At 36.0% G+C, this 16616-nt stretch overlaps 3 protein-coding genes across 12 annotated transcripts in view; all 3 read right to left on the bottom strand.

Annotated features, from left to right (window-relative positions):
* LOC111498326 overlaps positions 1–8687 on the bottom strand; it is an 18183-nt gene extending 9496 nt beyond the window's left edge. For all 7 annotated transcript variants that reach the window (XM_023149495.1, XM_023149497.1, XM_023149500.1 and 4 more), the window contains exons 1-7: positions 8297–8687; positions 6570–7991; positions 6081–6441; positions 4930–5014; positions 4377–4433; positions 638–697; positions 358–549 (exon numbers count right to left, since the gene is read on the bottom strand). In XM_023149495.1, the coding sequence (XP_023005263.1) occupies positions 358–549; positions 638–697; positions 4377–4433; positions 4930–5014; positions 6081–6441; positions 6570–7902 (2088 nt within the window). In that variant the 5' untranslated portion in view covers positions 7903–7991; positions 8297–8687. The remainder of the gene's footprint in view (positions 1–357; positions 550–637; positions 698–4376; positions 4434–4929; positions 5015–6080; positions 6442–6569; positions 7992–8296) is intronic.
* A 1477-nt stretch (positions 8688–10164) lies between these two features.
* LOC111498520 (WAT1-related protein At5g47470-like) lies at positions 10165–11950 on the bottom strand. The gene is made up of 7 exons (XM_023149810.1): positions 11678–11950; positions 11512–11577; positions 11314–11430; positions 11010–11238; positions 10765–10926; positions 10517–10668; positions 10165–10414 (listed from the first exon to the last, which is right to left on the bottom strand). The coding sequence occupies exons 1-7, from the start codon at positions 11848–11850 to the stop codon at positions 10288–10290; spliced, it is 1026 nt and encodes a 341-aa protein (XP_023005578.1). The 5' UTR covers positions 11851–11950; the 3' UTR covers positions 10165–10287.
* A 1500-nt stretch (positions 11951–13450) lies between these two features.
* LOC111498548 lies at positions 13451–16095 on the bottom strand. Of its 4 annotated transcripts, none has more exons than XR_002720791.1 (4): positions 15873–16095; positions 15575–15756; positions 14929–15017; positions 13451–13872 (listed from the first exon to the last, which is right to left on the bottom strand). XR_002720791.1 is itself a non-coding variant. In XM_023149845.1 (4 exons), exons 1-3 carry the CDS (start codon positions 16025–16027, stop codon positions 14314–14316), a joined length of 294 nt encoding a protein of 97 aa, XP_023005613.1. In that variant the 5' UTR covers positions 16028–16095; the 3' UTR covers positions 13451–13872; positions 14292–14313. The 4 variants fall into 4 exon arrangements, 2 of the variants coding, with proteins under 2 accessions (XP_023005613.1, XP_023005612.1); XR_002720790.1 differs by having other exon boundaries at positions 15638–15756; XM_023149845.1 differs by lacking the exon at positions 14929–15017 and adding an exon at positions 14292–14333 and having other exon boundaries at positions 15638–15756.
* Positions 16096–16616: the final 521 nt, after the last annotated feature.

Raw genomic sequence — 16616 nt, 5'->3', positions numbered from 1 at the left:
TCCCCCCCCCCCCCCCCACCACCCACTTTCTTATCTATTTTTTTCCTCAACGGAGGTTGTATAAATGAAAATTGTACTAGGAGACATTCAAGCAGCATGAGACTTAATTTTTTAATACTGTAAGCAATTGGAGTCTTAATGATCGTGAAATTGTCTTATCTCATTAGAATGCATTTAAAAAGGCCATCAATGAATTTTAAACAGAGGAATAACTAATAGGATATCATCAGCCAAATTGACAACTACAATTCACATTAAGATACCCTAGAAATAATTGCATCAAGTGTGCAAAGTAGTTTTTGTAAATGGTTCCAGAGAAGGAGAAAACCCTCTTTTTCTGGATCTTGGCCAACTTACAAGATTTGCAGCCTTCAGTTTTCTTCTTGTTGATTCATATAAACGTCGCTTTTCCTTTTTTTCTGGATCTTGTTTATAAGACTTCTGAATTCCAAGGGCAGTGCGCCATTGCCGGGGCAATAGTGATGGATCTCTATATGGGACAACAAATTTCCATACAGACATCCAATCAGATTTGTAAATTTTAAGCCCCTGAGAAATTAGGTCATAGGTTAAGTTAAAAAGGCACTTATCAAATGAAAAACTATATAAATTATTTCACAAAGCTTTTGGTCAAAACCTCCTGAATGCGTGCTACCTCCTCCACTGTCAAAGGTGATGTCTTCATCTTCCGAACTGCCTGCAAGAAGAAACTGTCTTCAATCAACTTTCAATTCTTGATTATGATAAAAAAGAAATTGAAGACGTCATTCAACAAGACAGTTAATAGAAGAGAAGACAAAGGAAACTTCCCATCTAGCCAAGTGTGTTGTATTACTATCCAATTGACTAGAATATTTTTTGGATATGGTAAGAAAACTTGAATCTCAAAATAGATTAATGAAAAAAGATATTTGAGAGAGTACTCCATCAAGAAACACCAAAACATAACTAAATCAGAAGTTTCTTTTCATGGTGTAAAAGTGTCCTGTAACCAATTTGATTCTTTGCTCTCGGAATAACATTTATTTATATGTTCAAAGAAATTGTGCCACATAACAAGAGGTGAGACATTTATGCATCCAACAATACCGTAGACCACTAGAATACTGGAACACAATTTAAGAGGCCTGGCACGATGGTGGAAGCTTCCATGCCACCCCCCAGAATTGAAAAAACAATCGGGTGGTCTGGCTGCTTTCATACAAAGACAGGAGCCAGATAGAAGAATGGAAATAACTGATATCACCAAGAACGTTCCATTTGGGATTGGAAGCCAACAGATAGAATATGTGGCTCCGAAGATGCAAATTTTGGAGAAAAACAGTGAGGTTCGCCCATTCTTCCACCTCTTCTCTACTGAAGATTTCAAACTTTTTTAGATTCAGGCCAGCAATTATCAACTGTATAGACCTTTGAATTTGCAATAGACTACATTGGAAGGCAAAAAGGTACTCAGCAGGCGAGAGGATCCAAAGGTCTTCCCAGAAACTAATTTCTTTCCATTTCCAAATTTAAAATAGGTCTTCTCCTTAATAAGAAATCTGGTTTGGCTAAGGGCTATAAGTGGCTTTTTTCCGTAGACTGATCAGGAAACCAAGCACTAACCAACTGCCCAAATTTGCTTTTGATGATGGTTTTCCACAGGGATTCATCCTCTTGAGAATATCTCACTTTAACCCAGCTCAGTAGGCCACTTCCTCCTCCATTAATAGCACCTTCCCAGATGGAATCGCGGAGGATTTTGCCTAGGATTTTTCCCAGAATGTGATGAATGCAAAGCTAATATACGAGCATGCTAGGATTTTGTTTTAAGGGTTCTGCTTGGTGGTTGTTTTTCAATCATTTTGATGATTTCTCTTGACATGATATTTGTTATAATTTGCATTCTTCCATTCTTCCTTCATAACTGTTTTCCTTTTTTTTTAATACTTTTCTTCTTTTAACTTCTACATGAAATTTGTATCTTTGAGCATTAGTCTCTTTCCATTTCTTCAATGAAAATTTTTATTTCTTATTTCAAGAAATATAGGAGCATGCTAGTAAGCCTTTTCCCCTTTGAGAGATAGGACAGTCCATCCACTTAGCAAACTTGCTCCTAACTTCCTCAACTACTAGGTCCCAGAAAGAGAGGGAGGAATTTTTCCTCCTAGAGCCAGGCCGAGGATAGAGATGGGGAGAGATTCATCACTGCAGCCTAATGATAAAGCAAAATTCATCGTTTGATCTTTGACAATATTGACCACAACAAGGCTGGATTTGAGCAAGTTTATGCTAAGCCTGAAAGCTTGTTCAAAGATCTTTAGGAACTGGCACCAGCTTTTCAGCTTTGTTTTGGTCATATTTTCATCATAAGAAGCACGACATCAGCATTCTTTTTACAAGAAACCAACAGAATATATTCAAAATGTAAAGAAAGACAACCAAGGGCTAGGGGAAGAGAGAACCCTCACCCAAAGAGCTACTTAAAAAGACCTTTCCAGTCATTAAAAACAAGAGTGAAAAGGTAGCTACAGAATAATTTGATAAAGCTATGACACCACCATGAAGCATTTAATTGTACATAATCCCAATAAAAATCCAAGGGAGTAGACTTATCTTTGAAAATCCTTCTATTCCATTCCAACCAAAAGCTAAACAAAAGCGCCCTTGAGGCAAACATCCAAAGGATTCTAGACTTTCCTTACGACTTCCAGCACCCCAGAGATTCAACAATGACCCATCCACCTACTTTGGGAAACAAATTTGCACCTCAACAAGATTTAATGATTTTTCCCAGCCCTATCAAGCAATGAGGCAATTGAAAAAATGCGGTTCAAGGATTCTTCATTCAACAAACAAAGAGCAAATAGAGGGGCATAGGGCACTGCTAGGATACTTTTTCTGAAGTGTTTCATGGGTGTTTGAACTTTTAAATTTCATCCGGATTCTAAAGTCCCAAATCATCTTAGTCAACAAACATTTCAATGCCATCTAGAGCCAGCTAAATTTAGGAAGAAAGACTTCGTGGAAAAAGAAAGTCCCGAGTCCAGAGATCAGCTAATTTTATCTTCTTATTGGTCCATACAAAAGGCTTACAATTTTTCTATAAGAAGTAACCCAGCCTGAAATTCTCTATCATATACTCCTCTTCCAATGCCCAAGTGAAGTTCCCTGCGCCTCATCCCAACATTAAGCCACTATAGCATCTTGCTTCGAAGATATATTACAAATGTCAGGAAACTAATCTTTACGACGGGAACACCCAAGCCAATTGTCCTTCCAGAATCTGATCCGCTTACCATTGCCTGCTTTGAAATTTATAAATCTCTCATATAATGGCACCAGCTTCGCAATATCGAACCACAAATGATTCTTTGAACTTCCCAAAGGAGGAAAAGCCAGCCACCCAAAAGGCTCTTCCCCATAAATACTAGCCACCACCTGCCTCCAAAGGGCTTCCTTTTGAACAGAGGAATGCAGACACCATTAGTGAGAAGGGCTGAATTTCTGTGCTTGAGAGAGCCAATCCCAAGACCTCCATGGTGAAGAAATACGGAGGCGGTGTTCCAAATCAAAAGATGATTACCAGCTTTAAACTCTCCCCAATACCAAAAAAAAGTCAATAATCAACGTCTTCGTGTCTTTTATGATTCCTCTTGGAGCTTTAAGAAGGGAGAAGAAGTACAAAGGCAAGCCAATAAGAACTGAAGAAATGAAAAAAAGACTTCCTCCCTTGGAAATCATTGATTTTTCCATTTGGTAATTTTATTCTTCAACTTGTCAACCCCAGGCATCCAGAACTCCAGAGACCGGTGTTTACCTCCTAAAGGAAAGCCCAAATATGTTATGGGGAGACTCCTAGCTCTGCACCCTAAACCAGCCGCCTAATCAGCCACCACCAAGTCTTCAATATTTATACTAATCAACCAAGTTTTGGCTACATTAAAACTCAAACCTCTTCAACATTTATCCCAATCAATGAAGTTTTTGCTAAATTTAAACCCAAAACCGAATAGCTAAGGAAGAGAGAAATCACTTTCGACCAATTTTTTAAACAAAGATTTACTGATCGGGTAAAAGATATATTGGAGGTGAGTGGGGGTGATGAGTATGGGTGAGGAATGTGAGCGATAAGCACCTAATGTCCCCCTGGATCTATTTTTCATACAAAGAAACAAGAATTGGCATGACGATGCCCATACCTTTTTCCATTTTTCCATCAAGACCTCTTTATTCAATACCGTTATCAACTATCTGAGACAGTTGCAGAATGCATGGAAGACATGCAAAAAGTTTAAAAAATCAAGGAGGCCTAGAAGAGTAACTTCTTTTACAATCTAGATAAGTTTCAGGTAAAAGCATACATCTAATTCTCCATACAGAAGATAGTAACATACCTTGATTGGATTTTCTGGTGCTTTTGAAGAGCATCGATTTTTCTGCCTAACAAAAATCTGCAAAATGAATATCAGAAAATGAGGAAAAAGTACATGTACTGATTTAGAATGACTTATGCAAAAATAAATAAATAAATAAATAATAAAAGGAGAAAAAACACATAATTCAGTACCACACTACAAAAGAATTATTCAGCTCTACCATAGCTATTTTCAAATAATGATTTGTATTTTCATGCTAACCACCAGAGGAGAACGTAATTTCATGGTCACTACTTTGGACAAACAAAATCACTATGTTGTTTTTCAGGTAACTATATTCTTAGAACCACAAAACTAACAGTCATGCAATTCCAGTACAGTCACACTCAGGCCCATTTGAATTTTTTTTAAGTGGGGAGAAGTTCAAACTTGAACGATTATACGCATCACAACCAACAATGCAACCTCTCCCCCCCCCCNNACAGCCCCCCCACCCACCCACCCAAATAAAAATAAATAAACAAATAAGCACACAGTAGACGAAAAGATAAAAACTTATAGCACAAACTACCTGATGCCTAGATTTGCAAGGCAGAAATCGCTGTTGAATAGCCTTCCAATCTGTATTATATTCCATCAATCCTAGGGCTAACAATCTGCATATGACTCAACAACAAACACGGGCAATGAGTCATGACATGCACAGGAGTTCATCATTGTGTGAGTTTACAGTTTGGGAATTTATGTATATTTGCAATTTTCATTCAAAATCATTTCTTTCGGACAAGTTAGAGAACTAAAACGTGATAACATTAAAAGGAAGATCACACAATAACAAACTATAGTCTAAACAAAGTTTTTAAAAGAATTACCCAAATGGCCAAATTCCAATCTAGACAATTATGTTTGTGACATCCTCCTGGTTCTTCACATATTAAAACCTAAACCGACCCAAAAACACTAATTAATTGGTTTAACTATTTTTCTTTATCTTATCACCTAATTCAAAATGTCCAATTTAAAATATTATTTTTGGTCTCTTTCTCCCTTTCCTTTTACACTATACCTATTCCCATTTGTATTCATTATCCAGGTATATCCACCATGTTTCTGTACATGTTTTAGGAGCAACTAAATAATAAAAATTTAAACTATAATTTGTACGTTTATAGATTGAAGAATGTCAAATGTAGTACAGTAGGCATCAAACATAGGGGCAAATGATGGAGGACTGGAGTATAGTAAGGGTGAGTTATAGAAACCAAGCATATCAAGGTCACACTTGATGTAATAAAATGTGCAAGCAGAAAAAAGTAAGATAAAACAGACTATGATAGGATTTTATCTTGCACATTCATATAATTTATCTACAAGTTGAACTTATTCCAAGATGCATCTACAACTTATCCATCTAAATCATCACCAGTCAATTCTTTTTTATTTTTTGCCTTCCTTTTCTTGGATAAGATAAGAGACAACCCATAATGAATTTTTATTTACACATAAGAAAGGGTTTTGGTTTTACAATTACAAGTTTAAGGGTGAAATTACAACAATCACTATAGTTCATGGGTGGTTTTTTAAATCTGCCCTGGAAAAAAAAAAACATCTCTCTGTGAAGTTCAGACCAAAATACAAGCAGCAACCAGGGAACTGGAGCAAGAAAGTGAGCAATATTAGGAGAGAAAGAAATGAACTTCCATTACATAGAAAGTAACTTACTCATCCTCTGCATCAGTAAAAAGAACTCGATTAACCACTGCAGCAGGGGGTGGCTTATGAGGAAATAATGTTGGGTTGAATAAAGGGAAGAATTGCTGGGCTAACTTTGCAATGTCCTTTAGAACCATGGCAACAGACTGCTTCTTGGTGCTTTCAACAAGTGTAGCTGCCAATGTCTTCTTAGGTGGCTGTTGACTGGGAGAAAGTGATATTGTGTTGACAGATGAGGAATTGCTTCCAGGTGTAACTTCACAATTAACTCCAGGAAATGCATGAAGACTGGGGAGGGGGAAAAGTGGTTCTCTTTCTAAGGGTGTATCTAATGTTGATTCCAAACGACGTCTTCGATATTCTTGAATAACTGGGATACATTCCAACCCAATAATAATGTAAAATGCAGTTAGAAACATCAGAAAATTATCATAACATTAAAATGTTGAAACTAAATATTTTACTGAACATCTTAGAGCACTAAAGAATATGGTTTACCAGTGTAAACATCATCCAAATAGCTTCCAGCTAAGTTCAGCGGAGCTACATCCAGCGTAGATAGTACTGGACCACTTAGAAATGGTGCCCAACTTGAGCCTTCGACTATATGTCTACTAGAAGCAGAATCATGCCCTTTATCGTAACTTGTTTGAGAGGCAACCCTTTGATAAGTTTGTTGAGCAGAGCACACCATTTGTCCATTGCAAAAGTTATTTGATTCTAATGTTCTTTGCACTTGGAAACTACTATTGGGTACTTCATCTGGCATCGGCGAATAAACACATGGAAGGTCAAAGCAAATGCTAGGAAATGGAACCTTTTTCCATGTCAATACTTCATTGCGTTTATGAAGCATCTCAGAGATTAATCCATGTACCTGGGAGGCAATATGTTGTCGTGAAGAATCACATATACATATTGAAAATACTTGAACAAGAAGTTGCACATGCTCGTGAATCAAACAGTATAATTGACCAATTTGATTTGGTGCAAAACCATTTATTAAGTTATCCTGATTCACAGAAGACCGAGAAGTAGAAGAATTCCAAGTTGCTAAGGTTTTTCCATCGTGAGGGGAAAAAGAAGCTATAGGTTCATTTGGCAATATTGGCAAGAGTGGTCGCAATGGCCGCTTGGCCTGTCCTAAATGTCTTTTGCTATTTTGAACAGAGGCCTTTAAACGCTTATTCTGTCTAGTTTCTGGTCGTCTTACAGCTCTGTTATTCTCCTTTTGGGTTAAGTCTCTTGTAACTTCATCAACATCACTCTCAAGCGCCTCTTCAAGTTCTATCTCAAAGTCAGCATCATTGTCCTCATCTTCATCTTCAACAGTCTCATTTTCTTGACTTTTGCTGTCAACATCTGCATCCTGCAACACTGCAACAAGAAATTTTCTGTACTCTTCTTCATCATCAACATTTTGAAGGTCATCCTCATCATCAGTTTCTTGTAGAAAATTTTCAAGTTCATCAAGTGTGAAATTAGCAAGTGAATAGCGAGCCCTTGTACGCATACAAATTGCATCTGCATCTTTATCTTCTAAGTCTACTGAGGGTTTCCGAGGTGGTTTACAACTAAGTTCTTGTGTAGTAATATCATTAGTATTAGTCCCTGTACTTGATGTATTATCTTGGACCTGACCAACCTCAATATCCGGTTGCATGTTTAAGGCCTCTTTATTTTTCTTAGGATTTTTTGACCCACTTTTCTGAAGTTCTTTCCCACATGTTCTCATATACGAGTCTGTTATTTCCTGCACAATATCCTCGTCCTTCTCAGGATCTCCAGTGACACGGTTGTGCATCTCATCATCCAAGTTTGATAGCTTCATCTCTATAATTTCAGAACCTTTAGTAACATCACCATCCAAACCTTCCGTTTCAGAGCTCAAACTTGATGAAGCTTCTAATAAAGGTGCTTCTGATAGGAAACGGAAATTCAAGTGAAACACTAGCGTATAGTCTAATATATGTTACTGTGGAAAGAAAAGAAAATATATGTACAAGAAGTTTAGATAGCCTTTAAGACTCTACAATGCTTTCCTATGCAAGAATGTCACCAACTTGCTAGCGTCGTTAGATTCAAGTACCCTTCAGCTAAATTTTCCACTCCCAACCCCCAATTTCATCAAACTCACCGAAATGACAGCACTCCATCCCAGCGCTGAATTCAATTACATCACATATAGCTATTAATCATTCTGAAAACAAAACTTCATCACTTACCTCGAGTCCAAAATGCTCTGTTCGCCGACCTCGACTCTCCAGAATCAATAAGCCTAACCTAATTTCAACTATCCCCTTCCTCTCCGGCCAAAAATAATAAGCTTCAATCAACCTCAATTCTCATCATCGTTCTTCGGAGTTCAGACTACCTGGCCGAACCAACGCCGACAACATATGTTTACACCGCCGTTGCTCCGCCGCTGATTGAATTAGGTCTTAAAACTCGAGCTTATGCTGCTCGTTCTCATGCCGTTCTTCCAGTGCAATGCCAAAATCTCCATAGCCATGGCATGCGAATCACAGCATCGATTTCTTGTAGGTTTTCTTTTTCCTTGTTCTCTGAAACAATCGGAAAACTGACAAGCCTGCGTTTGCTATTTTATTTTAATTCATTTTTCACATTTTTATTTGTATTTTGAAGTTATTTACAATTTTAGGTTTCATGGACTTTCGGCAACTAATTTTAAATCGAGTATTTTCCGTATTCCTATTGTGCCCTTATTACGGGTTTGTAAAGCAGCGTTTAAGCCGGATATAATAGTCCAGAGTTAAGTTGGGTCGAGTCCAATAAAAATATATATAAATTATAATATAAAAAACCTTCCATTTTTAGGTTGAATTGGATTAATTTAAAGATATAATATAAAACAAAAATAAAAAATGTATAAAAATATTTTAATTAAAATATATTTAGCTATGCAATTAATTTGAAGATATAATATATAACAAAAATAAAAAATACAACAAAATTAAAATAAAAAATATATAAAATATTTTAATTGAAATATACTTAGATATATGTCTAAAAAAATAATAATAAAAAATATATAAAAATATGTATCAAACTCAAGCGTGAGTCTTCTTAGATCAAAGCAACCAAATTCATTAATATATTTTTTATATTTTTTTTTTTATTGATTAGTTTTGGCTTGAGCTTCTCGTAAGACCTCAGACCAATAGAGATACTATTCTTTGCTTACTAAATTAATCGTGGGACTCGTCCCAGCAATCTTCAACAATAATAAAATCTTTGTACCTCAGTTGCTATTGAACCAAACACTTACCACAAATATGGACATTTAAACATCTTCCATTTTCTTCCCCTTCGTTTCTGCAAACTTTTCTGTGTCCACAATATGAATGGTTCGTGATTGTTTTAAGCATGTATAAGTAGATTTTGTGAGTAGTAAGGCGTATATGTGTATTCTATAACAATTATGGATAGGTTTAGACATTTTTGGATTACATTTAGGGTTCAAATAGCATTTACACATGTTTGTAATTGTTTAACCTACTATCAAGGTAACTGAGCTTATTATTCAATGCTATATTCTAACAAGTCCCAAATAACGACCCAAAATAGAACTATATGCATGAAAGGATCTCGAGCCCAATTCGCGATTTTATGTCTCACTACAAATGAACGTCATGATTCATGTTCAACCCATTTACATTTTCCGACATATCAGTAAGAACAAAAAGTGTAGAGCAGTTAACATCCGTTGCATGATCAAAAGTTCAATCATATTATTAACTTTCACATTTATCACTCGTGAACCACGCATGAACGAGAATGAAATATTTTGTTGTTTTATTTTCTTATATTTCACATTTAAATAAGAAAACGTCATGTTGAATATATAACAAAGTCGGTGAGATTTGCATTTATATTCTAAAAAAGTGAAAAATAATTACAATTTCACTGAAAAAATTCATTCCATATTCCATAAAAAAAAAAAAAAAAAAAAAAAAAAAAAAAAAAAAAAAAAAAAAAAAAAAAAAAAAAAAAAAAAAAAAAACTCTGATGTGTTGCTGAACTGATCTTCTTACAAAACATCCAAAGGTGATCAAGCTTCTGCAAAAGTTAATGATCAAAATGTTGGAACTCTTCATTCTGAGATTGTTTCATTCAGAATCTAAAGCTTTTTCACACAAAAATCTGTGAATGTTTCTATGCCTAACACAAAAGATATCACGTATTTCATTCAAATTCAACTTAAAAGAGGCTCGTCGATGTCGAACTCACTCTCGGGGCGGTTTCGGTTGGCGTAACCTTCCTTCCGTTTCGCCCATAGCACGAAGTAGAGGCCGGTGAACATGAGGAACATACCAACAAGGCTGCAACGATAGCCAAATATGAACATTATGCTCCAAACGCTTGCTTAACCACGATGACGGCGACAACGATAACGACAATGAAGAAAAACGGTAACAATTTACCTTCCAATGTTGATGGGTTCTCCCAAAGTGAAAACTGAGAGAACGAGTGAGCAAACGGTTCCAATCGGACTAAACATCGACACCAAAACGGGCCCTCGTTTCTTCATCGCCCACCCGTTGAAGCTCACGCAAGCCCCGCTAACGGTTCCGCTCTTCTCGTCACCAACATTTGTAAAAACATACATCAATATGCACCCAATATGTACTAAGAATGATCTTAAAATACCACAGAATTGAATGCTGCTTACTAGAACACAATAGGCTATCAATTTTTCAACACTCAGATATGACCAACCAATTTCAAGTTTCTGATATAGAGCTATGTGTATAACTATGGTTATGAGCACTCCAACGAGCGACGTTATTGCACACAACGACATCGGTGTCGGGAAATCTCCTAGTGTCGATGCCTGTCGATCATCACATGATTCAAAATTTCGAAAAGTGGATCTCGTCCATCGTCGCAAGATATGTGCAATAATAGTTGACATACCTGAAGAACAACTACGCTAGATAAAACGACTACCGCCGAGATGAGATACACACAACCGACGATCTTTTGTTCATCAAACGCTTGATCCGCCGGACGTCGTCCGACATTTGCAGCTGCATCCGACAAAGTGCTGTGCATTATACTCATGGTGAATGCGCCTATCACACAGAGAAATGTACCTAAAATCTTGATCTTGCTATAGATACAACTTAGCCGAACTTTTTCTAATCTGCATCAATGAAACTGTCTCTTATTATCGAACACGAAAAAACTCGATAACAAATAGAAAGTTAATTCGATGTACCTAAAGATCCAAGCAATAACAAAAATGAGTCCCGGGGCGAGATTCGGCATGGCAGTCGCTACTGACGGCGAAGTTAGCTGTATTCCTTTAAGAAAAAGGGACTGAAACAATGTAACCCTGCAAATGTTACAATAATTCAAGCACATTTCATAGCTAAAGAACCTAAAAATGGCATGAAAATTGAGAATTCTTGCTTACCCTCCAAAGGATATGAGAAGAATCTGAGATATCAACTTTAGACTAAGTTTCGTAGGCCAATTCGACCTGCAAAACCCGTGAACAAAGCCTCGTTTGATAACCATTTAAAACGTGGTTTTATCGAGCAAAAAAACAAAATCGTTATCGAACGAGAGAGAAGGCGAACCTTTCGAAATAAAGAGCAACGGGAGAGACAATGAGAAAAGTGAAGAAGGTTGTGAAGATGATGAGAGTTAATGGATCAATGCTTAAAGACATGAGAAAGCTCATGAAAACAGAGTTCCCTGCATACACAAACTGCACGGCCACCAACCCAGACATGATACCAAAATCTTCCATTGTTTTGCTCTTTCTCTTTCTTTTTCTTTTTCTTTTCCTCCAAACAGAAATCACAGAAGAAAATTTTGTGTATAAGCTTCCTTTTCTGTTCTTCCATGGTTTCTCATTGTATTTGTTCTTGAAAAGCCTTCGCTTTCCAATCAATTTTTGCAGTTATTTTCTTCGCTTTTTCCTTGCTGTTCTTTTTTGTTGTCTTCCTAACAGTCAAGAATGTCTGTTTTCTTTGCTTATATTAGGAATGTCTCCCAAAAGGATTGGGAATTGTTGGGTGAATTGAATTTGCTTCTCACCCATTTGAGCTTTTTTTGTTACCTATATTCTCTCCGTGTTGACTAACTATAATTAGTAGTATTGGTCTCTTCGCTGTAGATTTCTGGCTTTCTATTTCAATTCTTATCTCATGAAATTCTCAATTTATTTTTATATAATAAAGACGAAGCGATAGGAATTTCTTATAGTAAATTCACGAGGATTATGTTCTCTAATAATTCGTTTTCCATCTCATATGTATTCTAAAAAAAAAAAATTATTCCATATTAAAAAACTATATGATAATATTTCATAAGCAAAAATATAATATATTGTTGAACATAAAAAATGAGCAAGAAAGGCTAGGGTTAGGGACGAAGATGGGTAGAAACCTTGCTTTGTTAATAGAGAGAAATTTTCTTCCATATCTCCCTATTCTCCGTAAAATAGGAATTCCCGATTCGTTTGAGGAGTTAAATGAACATCTTTAATCATGATGTGTAAGGTCATGTAATTACTTAAAAGGGGTTCGTAATTTAGTAAACCATGTAGATAAAACTATACAATGAACTAATAAATGGTTGGGCTCAATTAGGAGATATTGAAGATGATGTAGAAATTCTATCAAAGATGGATAGGCCAAATAGGCAAATACTTCATCTTAGAATGCACTGCGTTAGAAGGAGGAGATGCATCTATTCACATTTTCAAGCATTTGAGTGGGTCTGTTGATCTATACACGTGGGCGAACGAGTGCTTGCCCAAAGATGTAAAACCTGATAGCATCACATTCTTAGGAGTCTACTAAATGCCAATGGATGAAAGATGTAAAACCTGATAGCATCACATTTATTAGCATTCTACTAAATGCCAATGGATGAAAGATGTAAAACCTGATAGCATCACATTTCTAAGCATTCTACCAATGGGAGATCAGATCATGATGCAGTACTTCAAACAAACAAACAATTGAGGATTATGGTATCAAACCAACTACTGAGTATTGTTGAACTATGGTTGGGCCGATGGGACAAAGAGGGGATGTATATAGAAAAGGCAAATACACAAACCAGAGTGTGGTTCGAGTGGATCGGATCAGTTTCGTGAGCTCTTTTGGGTGCCTGTGTTGCTCGTAGGGATTTAAAACAGGCAGAGGTAGCAGAAAGTAATCAAATTGGGAGCTGCAGATGATTATAGATTATTTTTCCTTTTGCACAAGTTTTGAAGATTTCCCATACAGATGACATTGATGGTTCTAAAAGGAACCCATTAACAGAACTAAGATCACGAATGACAATATACTGGCCAATGATTGTACAAGATTTCAATGCAAAATTTTCCCAACCCTTGGTGTTATAATCTCTTAAGCTCATGGTACAAAGTATGTCATTCCTCATTTTGTAGGCTGCTTGTTCTAGTAGTAAGAAAAACAGCCGTCATTTGTTTACAAGATATATTGTTCCATGGAAGCCAAAGGAAAATAATATGATGTGTATCTCAATAAATAAGAAACATACATATCTATGACACTGATCAAACATTTATGACCCACAACAATGGCGGAAAATATTGTTTTCTGAGTTGTCATGAGAACTAGAATCACTATATTCTTATTTCAACATATTCCGAATATGGAATAATCAAAATTAGTTAAACAAATTGAGCAGAATTGGTCATAGTACTTAAAAGAAATCCACTAAGCCATTGCTGACATCCCTTTGTCACTACGGTGATCTGCCCAATTAAGTCACCTTGGAACGGATAAACCTAGCTCTGCAGCCACAGAATACAAGTACAAAAATAAGGAAGACATGGTAAGAATGTAAGTAATAGCTAGAGCAGAATGGAGTCCAAAATGCAATATGACTCATTTCATATCTCATTCAAGAAAACTGATGCGGCAATCTAGTTCTACAGTAACAAAAACAATCCATAAATTATTGTCAACAATGCCAACTGATACATGATCCTTAAGTAATATGGATTTTTCTCGAGTTAGATAGTCGTCCTGTAAGATTAGTTACGAGAATAGTCAAGGTTCCCTTGGCACAGATCTAAAGGAGTATGATATGGGCACCATTACATGTACATTAGGCAAACCAAAGGCACCAAGAACTAACATCTATGGAACCTTTACACATCACTCAAAAGTGACATTTCTAGATTAGTGAAGTATAGCGTGACTGGCCCACCTTCAAAAACAGCAAATATGTCTCACGTACCATCAAATGCATCTGGGGCAATGAGAAGTTATGTCATATAGATTATTTGATAAAAGAAATTAATGGGTTGAATGATAAGAACAATCATACGAGTATTTGTGAGCCATAACTTCGAAGGTACGATCTTTTATGCTCGCTACACACAATTATTGTAAGCAAAAATGATGCCGTTCATAAAACAAACAAAGGTTAGTTCATATAACGGAATTAACTAAAACTATAGACTGGATCATCCCCTTATTCTAACATCATGAACTCCATGAGAACTGAATAGATTCTTGTCGAGATAGTTTTCTTCAGGATGATGAGAACTAGATTGCAGACACAAAGCTGATTTATGGGGAAACCCAATCTGTCATTCCGTTCTCTTAAATTTGGTAACCAACTTTTCAAGTCAAAAGTTTTCCATAGGAGACTCTTAAGATTTAAAGATTCAGGAAATGACTACTGCTGAATAGAGAGTATGTAACAGTTCCATTTTTTATATGGTAATTAAAAGTGGTAACGAGCCACCGCTGACAGATCGTTAGTTCCTTGCAAGTTATAATAATAGGAATTTGAATATCTTCGACATTTTAGGACTACTATGAGATAATTAGTTTCATACTTGATATCGATACACTGCACCAAAATAGGAAAGCTCCACAAACTTCCAATCTATTTCTTTCAAGCATATTGACAATTGATATTATGTGCCTGCAGGAACCAAATACTCCAGTCAGTTTCAAGGTCCCCAGTCAAGAACCAAAGTCATTCCATTCATTCTCTCCTTATCGTTCTAGTAGTTAATTTTACTCAAGATAAAGACCAGTTGAACTGGGGTACAAAAGTTGAAACCAATAAAGAAAGAAACCAAAAAAGGGAGAACCAAAACTAGGATGGTTTCTCTTCCTGGGATAGTCAACTTAAACGATCTAGCTTCAGTTCGACTTCCATTTTTATACAAGTTGACCAAAAACTTCCTAAAGCATCAGTAGCAATCCAGTACTCTAAACTTCTAAACTATAATTGTACCAATTTATGCCAGAAAGGACGTCAAAAAAAAAAAAAAAAAAAAAAATCAAATCAAATCAAATTGTAAGATCATGGAACATGGTTGATACTTCACATACAATCTGCACGATTTGCGGAGCAGTTTACCAATAAAAACTACAAAAAAAAAAATCAGAAGATGCCATCACAAAAATACTGGCATACAATTGCAGAGCAAGAAAAGGAAAAGTCGACAGGTAATACATAAAAAAGCTACTCACAATTCAAAAGAAAGTAGAATATTTCATGTTAGATGCCAGGAGAGGGTCAGCAGAGAGTAGTACCCTGAGAAAGCGCACGACAACTCCTCGAATTTGTGCTCAGACAGGAAATCATTCTCGCTCCAGCAACCGCGTTGTGAAAAGGCAAAAGCGATTGAACGCATCCCAGCTCCGACGGAGACCTAGCAGAAGTAGAACCAATCAGAAAAATCAAAATGAAAACAAGCAACAAAAGCGGACCAAGTGCAACGACATAATGTACAGAAACAAGGAGATATAAAAGGATAAAGAGAAATACCTGGCGAGAGAGAATCGGCTAACGGAAGGTGCAGAGGATTTAGACGGCAGGGAGAACTTGGAAGATGGAGATTTGGGCGGAGAATTTGTACGGAGAACTGTTCTGAAGGAAGATTGGGAGAGTCTGCTCGCAATTCTTTGGCAAGCAGAAGCCATGAAAGAAAAAAGAGGAGATCTGGAAATTCTACTGGACACGACTGAGCTGAAGGGGTTAAGGGTTTTAGAACTGTAATANTTTGATTTTTTTTTTTTTTTTTTTTTTTTTTTTTTTTTTTTTTTTTTTTTTTTTTTTTTAGAGAGCTAAATGGGCTGGGCCTAGTCGCCTTCAATTGGGCTTTTACATTCAAGGCCCTGAAACCAGTTTGTTTTATATGGCTAATATTAATTCAATTTCATATAATAATAAAAAAATTTGAGTTAGACGAGAGAGAGAATGAAGAACATTTTTTTATTATATTTCCCCCTCTCCATCCCCACCCAATTCCGAGCAACATTGTTATGCTTTTATACATATATATATATATATATATATATATATATATGTGTGTGTGTATGTATATGTTATATAAACGTTCTTTTTCGCTATATTGAAAAAAAGAATAATTAATTTTGATATTTTGATAGTAATATTTAAATTAAATATTATGTTGTATATTTTTTTTAATTACTCAAGAATGCGTGTAATATTAACCTTTTAATTTTTAAAAATTATGTATATATTTGCTTTATGAAATGTATTGATTTA

The sequence above is a fragment of the Cucurbita maxima genome, unplaced genomic scaffold (assembly GCF_002738345.1).
Source record: "Cucurbita maxima cultivar Rimu unplaced genomic scaffold, Cmax_1.0 Cma_Scf00025, whole genome shotgun sequence".
Taxonomy (NCBI): domain Eukaryota; kingdom Viridiplantae; phylum Streptophyta; class Magnoliopsida; order Cucurbitales; family Cucurbitaceae; genus Cucurbita; species Cucurbita maxima.
Note: the sequence above shows the minus strand (reverse complement) of the source record. Positions and strands in the feature narration are given on the sequence as shown.

Bases quoted from the DNA above. Each gene is read 5' to 3' on its own strand.
- LOC111498520 (XM_023149810.1), bottom strand. From the start codon at position 11,850: ATGGAAGATTTTGGTATCATGTCTGGGTTGGTGGCCGTGCAGTTTGTG. The intron at 11,578-11,677 runs GTTCGCCTTCTC...CGGGTTTTGCAG, and splicing joins GTTGCTCTTTATTTCGAAAG to GTCGAATTGGCCTACGAAAC. The intron at 10,415-10,516 runs GTAAATTGTTAC...CTATCGTTGCAG, and splicing joins GAACCCATCAACATTGGAAG to CCTTGTTGGTATGTTCCTCA.
- LOC111498548 (XM_023149844.1), bottom strand. From the start codon at position 16,027: ATGGCTTCTGCTTGCCAAAGAATTGCGAGCAGACTCTCCCAATCTTCC. The intron at 15,757-15,872 runs GTATTTCTCTTT...TACTTCTGCTAG, and splicing joins AGCCGATTCTCTCTCGCCAG to GTCTCCGTCGGAGCTGGGAT. The intron at 13,873-15,637 runs GTACTACTCTCT...CTGTGGCTGCAG, and splicing joins TTGTCGTGCGCTTTCTCAGG to AGCTAGGTTTATCCGTTCCA.